This window comes from Syzygium oleosum, unplaced genomic scaffold (assembly GCF_021117445.2).
Source record: "Syzygium oleosum isolate NSW1041296 unplaced genomic scaffold, Sole_v2.1 Sole_v2.56, whole genome shotgun sequence".
NCBI lineage: Eukaryota > Viridiplantae > Streptophyta > Magnoliopsida > Myrtales > Myrtaceae > Syzygium > Syzygium oleosum.
Genome location: NW_026607540.1, coordinates 766,761 through 776,446, shown reverse-complemented (window position 1 = coordinate 776,446; position 9,686 = coordinate 766,761). Strand labels below are relative to the sequence as shown.

The window sequence follows — 9,686 nt, the reverse complement described above, 5'->3', positions numbered from 1 at the left end:
TGGGGGGTTGCGTGCGGTCAGAGAGGAGAGAAGAGAAAGGAGAGAGAGAGAACATGCGCGCGGAGGAGAGAGGAGAGAGGAGAGAGAAAAATAATAAAAAAATTAACTTCTATCAAATATTAAATGCGATCCGATGACCCAAATTCAAAATCGAAAGCGATCTACCTGTCCAAAATAAGCCTCGCATATAAAAAGGGACAAAAGCCGAATTAATTAAATCAAACTATAGCGAGGGAGGTCTACTAGTCCAAATTCGCACCCGGTCAAAAACTCCCCTTTTTCCATTATTCCTGACAATCTCAACGCTGGCTACGATAATATTGACACCGTCCAATTTACTTCGTCCTGAAACTCCCAAAAATCAACTGCCAAGTTCGGGGTCTAAATAATGGCCAGATTTGATCGAGTGCGATTCTAGTGAAATCTCTAATTTAAAATGATAACCGGGAGTGATCAGTTCCCGGGCGAGATTTTACTATAAGCACACTGACAAATTACGCGTTTTATAAAACCCAAAAATGGGCCGAAATTCGGGATGTCACAATACGAGTGTTCTGGTGCATTGGCAAGATGAAATGTTGGCCCTCTTTATGGTATTTAGTGTTTTAGGAGCAGATAGTCAGGAGTCCAAGATATTTAGCTCTTTCATTAGAAATATAAACATTTTAGCTCTAGGAAAGTTTTGATGCCATGGCCAATGGACCATCTTTTGGAACATTTACTTCTGCCCTGTCGCGGCAGACTATCTTATAACATTTGTTGCTACTTCCAATGTTTACTGAAATTTTTAGTTGATTGATTTCTCGCAACTAACAACACTGAGATGATTTTTCGTTTACATTGGATGGTTAGCCAGAGAACTATAGAGTTGCGTCCCATAGATGGGATTTTTCAGCTTGTATTTGTTCATGCTAGTTGCACCATTGAGGTATGGTCTTGTATGTTCTCATGCGTGTGTGTTTGTCTACTTATTCTCAATTAGGATAATTGATTCTCTTTTCCTTTTTTTAAAGACAATAGAAGCATAAAAGATGTCAATTGATCACGTTGCTCATTTGAATACATCTAATGGCAGTACAATGACTACTCAGTGTAAGTTCTCGTGACCTTCCATACTTTCTAGGAGTCCCAGTCCCTAATCGAACATCATTTGCACACTGCATACAACTACACCTCTCCCTTTTAAAAAAAGAAAGCAAAAATCATAAGGCAGAGGAGGAAGAGAAGGCCTTTCTAGGGGTAGAAGTACAAATAAGCATAATAAATAAGTACGATCGGTATTGGTTAGACATCTCATTTAGGATTGTTAATTGCATCATGTTTGAAATTGGGTTTTATGAAGAAATGGAATGGACCTCAGAGTATGTTTAATTTCTTTTGTGATACCACCAATGCATGCATAGTCATCTCATAGATTAATGACATCCGTGCTCCATTTAGGCAATAGCTTCTCAAATAGATTATAATTTCTATTTCTTGTACCTAATAATAGTGTTCCATTTACTTTACTGTGCCCTTCCTATAATGTTTAAAGGTTTGTGAATTCTATTTGTTATTTAAATAACAAACAAGGGATGTATTATATTTCTTGTAGATTGTAATTTTTATTTCTTGGAGCTAATAATAGTATTCCAATTACTTTACCGTGCCCATACTATGATGTTTAAAGGTTTGTGAATTCTATTTGTTATTTGAATAACTAACAAGGGATGTATTATATTTCTTTCATATTTCATAATGGTCAAAAGAGACATTTGATTTCCCAAAAATTGATGATACTTTTATTAAGCGGGTTAACGTATGCATTATTAATAAAAATATATCATATATGTAATTTATTAAGATGTTCCGATGTGATTCATAAAAATAGGTTATAGATATATATATATATATATATATATATGCATAAGATAAAGGTTTCTTTTTCAATTGATAGTACTAAAAATGAAGGATCTCAATAGTTCTCGAGATTTAGATCAACCGTATACATAGATGGGGATAGCTTCATATCGACTTACACTTTCGAGCAACATCTTGTTCAGTTTGCTTTTTCTAGGGGAACATGTAATTCTATATGAAGCTATCCCATCTACATATACGATTGATCTAAATCTTAGGACATGTTGAGATTTTTCATTTGTACTATTATAAATAGGAAAAGACACCTTTATCTACCACGTGTATTCCTATAACTATTTTTGTTCATCACATCCACCGGAACACTTGAATAAATTACATATATGATATATTTTTATTAATGATGCATACACTAGCACACTTTATAACGGTATCGTCCATTTTCAAGAAATTAAATGTCTATTTTGACCATTGAGAAATATGAAAAAAAGAAGAAGAATGCATATCTTGTTATAACAATTAGAATTCGCAAACCTTTAAACATCATACGAAGTGCACAATAAAGTAAATACCAACCTTGATTTTCGATTGGAAATCTATTATTAGCTACAAGAAATAACAATTACAATTTATTTGAAAAGCTACTACCTAAACATAGCACGGAAGTCATAATCTATATGATCATCCTATTTTATTTCCGCTTATAATTTTTGTTTTTTTGTATTTACAACACAACCTTTATGAGATGACTATGCATGCATTGGTGGTATCACAAAAGAAATTAAACAAACTCTGAGTTACTTTCCATTTCTTCATAAAAACACACTTTCAAGCGTGATGCAATTAACAATCCTAAATGAGATGTATAACCAATACCGATCATAATTATTTATTATGCATATTTGTTCTCTTATCCGTAGAAAGGCCTTCTCTTCCTCCTTCGCCTTATAATTTTTTCTTACTATTTTTAAAAGAGAGAGGGGTCGGTGTATGAAGTGAACAAATGATGTTTGATTAGGGATAGGGACTCCCTAGAGAGTATGGAGGTCGCGAGGCCTTACGCTGAGTTGCCATTTTACCCACATTAGATGACTTCAGATGAGCAACATGATCAACCGACATCCTTTATGCTTCTACCGTCTTCAAAGAAAGAAAGAGAGAATCAATTATCCTAGAAGAGAATAAGTAGACAAACTCACATGAATGCGAACATACTAGACCATTCCTCAATGGTGTAGCTAGCATGGATGAATACAAGCCGTGGAATCCCATCTATGGGATGCAACTCTATGGCTATGTGGCTAACCGTCCAATATAAAGGAAAAATCATTTCAGTATTGTTAGTTGCGAGAAATCAATCAACTAAAAATGTCAGTAAATATTGGAAGTAGCAACAAATGTTATAAGATAGTCTATCGCGAAAAGGCAGAAGTAAATGTTCCAAAATATGGTTCATAGGCCACGGCATCAAAACTTTCCTAGAGCTAAAATGTTTATATTTCTAATGAAAGAGCATAATATCTTGGAGTCTTGACTACCTGCTCCTTAAACACTAAATACTAAGAAGAGGGTCAACATTTCATCTAGCCAATGCAATAGAACACATGCATGGTTGGAATGGGGAATAGCAAACATTACCTCAGTGAGAAATGAGAATAGAATTCCTATGTTGATAACAAGGTAATCAACAAAATTTCAGAAAAGGACATAAAAAGTCACTTACCACTTTCGTAGATAGTAACAAGGAGAGCATTCTTCTGGACATGATTAATTGAAGGATTGACAAGAACATACATTAGACTTTCAATGATATTAATCAACCGTTAAATGAAATGTATCAGCGTTATAAATTGCCACTCAGAAGTCACTAGTGTAAATATATACTACCATCATCATTTTGTGATCTAAACACCTAACAAACAATAAACAATAGAGATATAAATTCATCTGTGCAGAGCATACAACCATTTTGCTTGATAATACATGATGTAGCTCATAAAGGAGCTTTGTCTACCGACTTGGACAGGGGTTGCACCACATTGAAAAACTTTAAAAGACAATTCACATGAAATATCCACCATTTTTTATGACATCGAAATGCACTTCACACCATTACTAGAGAATTTGAAGTCTACAAATTCATAATCAAACCGTCAACGGATGTATTCTTTGACAATGACGTTCCAACCTTGTTTAACTAAAATGCCAAAGCAAACACTGAGAAAGGCACTTTCTAAAATGGACGGAACAAAACAGTAAACACAAGGATCAATATGGAAGGCAAAGTTTACGACCAACCAGAGGACTACATGATCGGAACTTAGAGCTTTGTCAATGTGCATATCGGATTCTTCTACATTGCTCCTAGTTGAATACCATCTAAGTACATAGAAATTGGGGTGTATACTCTTATTTGTCTCCAATTAAAAAAGAAATAAAGAAATAAATCAGAAAAATAAAAGCTAAGCACCAAACCCAAATCCCCTTTGTCCACACAACAGAATCAGCAATTGCAAAAATAATTTGCTCGATCATGAGAACGGAAAAAAGCATAGATATAGAGAGAAGGGACCGAACAGAGCTCTTGCTTAGGGAATAATTAATTGCAATCTATTCGAAAAGCTATTATTAGCTCCAAGAAATAAAAACTACAACCTATTCGAAAAGCTACCAGCTAAACGGAACATGAAAGTCATATATCTATGTGATCATCCTATATTATTTCAACTTGTAAATTATTTTTTTGTATTGGTATCACAAAAGAAATTAAACATTTTATGAGGTCCTTTTCGTTTCTTCATAAGATTCACTTTCGAGCGTGATGCAATTAATGATCCCGAATGAGATGTTTAACCTATACTGGTTATAATTATTCAATTTAAATGTATTATTAGGCTCATAAACTTTTACATAAATAAAACGATTATGCTTTACTTGATCCGCTTGTTTTCTTATTTGGAATTGCACATGGCATTCTGCCGTAGTTAAGGCCCCACAGCTCTTTTTTGTTTCTCTACTTTTTTGGTCATTGATTTGGATATAAGAAAACAAAATACAATTGATACTAATTTCTAAAGTTTAGCTTGCGCTTCATCTTACTCTTAAAGTTATTGAGGGTATTTCATAGTCAAACTAAAAATTTATCTACTTAAAGTGTCAATTCTACTCATAAAATTTAGAGATAATGGGCTTTTATGGGAAAAAAAAATAATTTCTATGAACAACAACCACTAATCTGTATGCATATGCATTCTTAATAATTGCGTTTGGTTCATAAAAAAAAGTGAATTTTTTCCTTTTTCTTTGAGAGTGCATGTATAAAAATAGACTCACATTTTTCTAAAGGGTCATCGCCACTTCCACGTCGAAAAACACCAGATAGTTTTTTTGTCGTGAGCTTATCGTGAATCAGCTAAGGTTTGGCCAATGGATTACTAATCTTATATCTAGCTCGGGCTCTTCCAAATCCTTACCAATTCACAACTTTTGTTCAAGTTCTTTACGTGCAAATCAGTTTCATTTCGGAATCGCCACTAATCAATTTTTAGGTGGGTCGATTAGAATCCTAAGTAAAGCGTGGGAGAGTATTTTACTTGTACGAACTAGAGATTATTAACACGAGGACTTGATTATACTAGATTTCTCCAATGCCCTTTCGGATACCTTTTCTCTTTTTTTTGAAAAAAATGTTTTGCATGTGACTTGAATTGATTTTAACTTATCCAATAAAATGCGAAGGGTGATCATGTGAGTGTGCAATCAATGAAAATAACTCTAAATAATTGAAAACAATAAATAAATTGCTAGAATAGGGAAAGAAATTAAATACCTCAATGCAAGCCAAGCATATTAACTAATTTCCCAAATATCTGCAAAGTGTATATTAAAAATATGCAATTCCTAACCTAACATGATTTTTATGAACTAATTAACAACTCTAATTAACTCTCTTTTGTTTTCTTTTTCTTTTATTTATGAAAACAAAACTATTTGCAATGCATGCGATACAATTTTAAATCATGGCTACATGACCTAATTTAACATGACATGCAATTAAAATAAAACTATTCTAATATGACATGCATTCTAAATTAAATTACCCTAAACATACAATTACTAATTGACATGAAATTGATGACATGACATAAACGACGCGGCATAGATGACATGGCAATGACGTTGCATATGTGATGACATGGCATGATGACGTGGCAATGATACATCATGATGATGTGGTACATGACATGGAATTTATGCAACTAATTCTATATGACAAGCACATGTTTATTTTTATGATTTTCTATTAAAATTCCTAATAAATAAATAATTAAAACTAACTACCCAACGTGAAAAGTTATCCTACTCAAACCAGGAAATAATTTAATTTAAATCCTATTTTTTGGAAACTTATCCTGATTAGATAGTTATTATCTTAGCATGCAATCTAATCTAGAAAATAAATCTATCTATTCAAAGTAGGAAAACTATCTAAATTCAAGATAAGAAACATATCCAACCCACCTCAAGATATTCGTCAAGATTTGAAATAAAGATTAAGATAATTGATTAAATAATCCATCGTCTCACGACTTAAATTAACAATTAGCAAAATCTTTATAAAGCATCACCGACAACAAAGAAAAATCAAAATAATCAAAAAATGATCTGAGGTCTTGCGGATCAAATTAGTGATTATTGTGATTTTTCCTAATAAAACTCTACTTAGATAATGCCTAAAATCTAAAAAATATTCAGGTCAGATTGTGATAATATCAAAATGAATTCTGATCGGATTATTTCGTACTGCTGGTGCTCGCGGTGGTAGACAACGAACAAACAAGGATCGACGATGGGGTCTCTCAGCTACCCAAAGGTGAGGGAAAACTCCGGACGTGGCAAGATAGCTTTCTGGAAACGGCGACAGAGTTGCTCTGTGCGTCGGGAGAGGCGTCGACTTCTTTGAAATTTTTGCAAGGGTACCGAGGGTGTTGAGGACGTAGCATTGGATTGATAATCGCCTGGAATTCACCTTAAAACCTGCAAAGGACAAATATATAGGTGGATCGCGCCGGAGATGCTCGAGGGACTCGCGAAGGACTCACCAATCACTGTTGTATACTCGGTGACTGTGCAGCAAAGTGCTGTGACAATGTGGCTCGGTGATGCAGGCGGAGTGTTCCGGTCAGTCACGGGGGAGAGACAAATCCGAGGTTGCTGGAAACTTGCTGCAAAAAGCGTTACAGCAACCTGGAATCGTCGAGGAAACTCACCAAGGGACTGTGACACACCAAAGCGGCTGCTGGTGTCCTCCAGCGCAACTGGAGCCACTGGATCGTCAAGGCGGGTGCAGAGAACGCTTGAAGCTTGCTGATCTGGAGCTTTGACGGCTTTGGTTCTCGTTGAGAACGTCTGGAATTCACTGGACCGAGCAGTTTGCTGGGCAAGAGCTGTCGTTGATGCGGCTGCCAGGACGATGACGAGCAGGAGCGAAGGCACTGATGTAGTGCAGCAGGGACTCGGCCAGGCAGGGGAGTTACGTAGACCGGCCGGGAAGGACTGTGCGCGGCAGTGCTCAGCAACCGGACGAGGGCTGGAGTGGCGAGGTAGCTGGCGTCGGTGGGCAGCGAGGCTTCGTCCGTTTCCCTTAGAGAGAAAGAAGAGCACCCCACTTTTTTGTCCTTTTCCCTTTGGCTTTTCTCCTTCTACTCAATGTCCGGACGTGCAGACCTTTTCTCTCTGTCTTTCTCCCTTTTCGTGAGTAGCGACCTTCTCTCTATTTTTCTCTCTTTCGGCCGTGAATTGTGAATGTGTTTATACTTTATATAGTATTAACCTTAGATTTAATCTCAACTTTACGGGCTTAATCTAAGGCCTTAACTAATTAAACTCTAATGGGCTAAAATTAATCCAATTAAAGTTCAATGAGGCCTCCCTTCTTTCAGCAAATATCGGCCAGCCCTAATGTGCATGTGCTTGGCCGAATTTTGCCTGTTCATGAGCTCAGTCTATATAATTTAATTAAGCTTAGAACCTTATCCACAGCTGGTCCAATTTCAGTGCTATTTATTAATGAAACATGCTCCTAATGACTATATGTAATTTCATAAAAATTATTTTTTGCTAGGATCTGGGTCGGTCCCTATTATTTTATGCAATAATTACCTAAATGAATTGCAAAAATTTAGGTGTCAACTAGTTTGATAGTTATGACAAAATTAAAAAGTTTGATAGCAATTTCCTTAATTTGGTAGGATTATTTTTCTCAATAGGGCTGCTTGGTAACTTAGTTTTATGATAAAACTTAGTAATTTTTCAAGTAGATGGAGTAATCCTCACATGACAATAAACAAAAAAAAATCTCATTTTTTGGAGACTAATTAATGTCTTGGTTTAGTCCATCTATATTGATAGGTGATCAATAAGAAGGCATGGACATCCTTTTCTTTACCCAAAAAAGAAAGAATGGCGTTTTAAAATAGTGAAGTAATTGATTCGAATGATTAACCCTACAAAAGGGAAAGAAAGGCTAGAAGCTGTGAGCTAATATAAGAAAAGGATACTGGTGAATGACAGGCTAGAAAATGGCATAACACAGATTACGTACACAAACTAAGTTTCATTCAGTCTTGGTGAAATCAAATGTTGCATGTCATCTACTAATAAATTATCACAATTTCCTTTCTCCTCTACATTAGATAGCATTATAGCATCCCGATTTCTTTGATGCTAACACTAATCACAATTTCCTTTCTGCTAAACAATGGGATGGCGCAGGGTTGCTTGAAAAGCTGGAGGGAAGGCTTCGATGTGAGCTTACTCTTATCACAAATGAATTGCCGACTGCAGAGGGCGATGCAGGGTTAAAGCTCGACTAGTGTTGAATCGTGGAAAACAAATGTTGAACTCAAACTCAAACAACATTGTCTCTACCTTGACCTCGAAACGGACAAGATGAGATGGTCGGAATGGCTTGAACCAAACTCCTTTTGTGTCTTTCTTTTCTGAATTATGTGCCCCAGATCACTTTCTTGCTTGGCTGTGAATTTCTTTTCCTGAACATTAACAACATCCAAGGTTTTTTTGTTTTGAAAGCTTAATTAGATTGACATGAAAACTAATTGAGATTATCTGATCCCCAAAGAAAAAAAATCTAACTGGGATTAGACTTTCAACAGTTACGAAACTCATGGGATTGGATGAAGGTTCTATCCATTCATTGCATCATGCACGGTGGAGCGCCCATAGGGATGAGGGGAAACAAGCAATTCATAATATCCGGATTTGCAAAAAGCTTTGAATTACATGTTCTCCCCTTTCTGTTCTCGGATCTCTTGACACAGTGATGAAGAGATATTGTTCTCCATTAATCATTGCAAACCTAAAAATAGTTTTTTTTTGGCCATTTATTTCGTCTTCAGTTCGGCATAATTTGTTTCTTCTTATTACCTTTTACCACGTATATGTGCAAATACATGTCTCTATGTGTGTGTATGCGCCTAATTGGTGCGTGCAAGCATGTGCTCCCTTATATACCTTTTGGTTCTAAATTCATTGTGTGGAGGCTAGAAATCATGGATTGGCATGTGTTAATTAGTCCTCGCTTAGTTTGCTGATGATCGAGCGAAAAAAGCATATGGTTTTGAAATCTCTTGACAAACTTCCGAATTCACATTCTCTAATTCCATGTCAAATTAACTTAATGTGTTGTGCACATGTTTTAAACTTTTCTCATGGTCTTTAGCGCATCTTTAACGCATTAGACATTCAAACTGACAATGTAGAAAGCTTTGGGCACACCTCAAACTTTCGTCATACCGATCTACTACTTG

General features: G+C 35.7%; 1 protein-coding gene across 1 annotated transcript; it reads right to left on the bottom strand.

Moving 5' to 3' along the window:
* Positions 1-6,105: 6,105 nt before the first annotated feature.
* On the bottom strand, positions 6,106-9,331 carry LOC130136968 (uncharacterized). Its single transcript, XM_056307621.1, has 3 exons — positions 9,304-9,331; positions 6,960-7,559; positions 6,106-6,894 (listed from the first exon to the last, which is right to left on the bottom strand). Exons 1-3 carry the CDS (start codon positions 9,329-9,331, stop codon positions 6,614-6,616), a joined length of 909 nt encoding a protein of 302 aa, XP_056163596.1. The 3' UTR covers positions 6,106-6,613.
* Positions 9,332-9,686: the final 355 nt, after the last annotated feature.

Excerpts from the sequence above, each read along its gene's own strand:
- LOC130136968 (XM_056307621.1), bottom strand. The coding sequence starts at position 9,331 with ATGTATTTGCACATATACGTGGTAAAAG. Across the intron at positions 7,560-9,303 it reads GCACATATACGTGGTAAAAG|AAGGAGAAAAGCCAAAGGGA; the intron begins GTAATAAGAAGA and ends GACATTGAGTAG. Across the intron at positions 6,895-6,959 it reads CGAGTATACAACAGTGATTG|GTTTTAAGGTGAATTCCAGG; the intron begins GTGAGTCCTTCG and ends TGTCCTTTGCAG.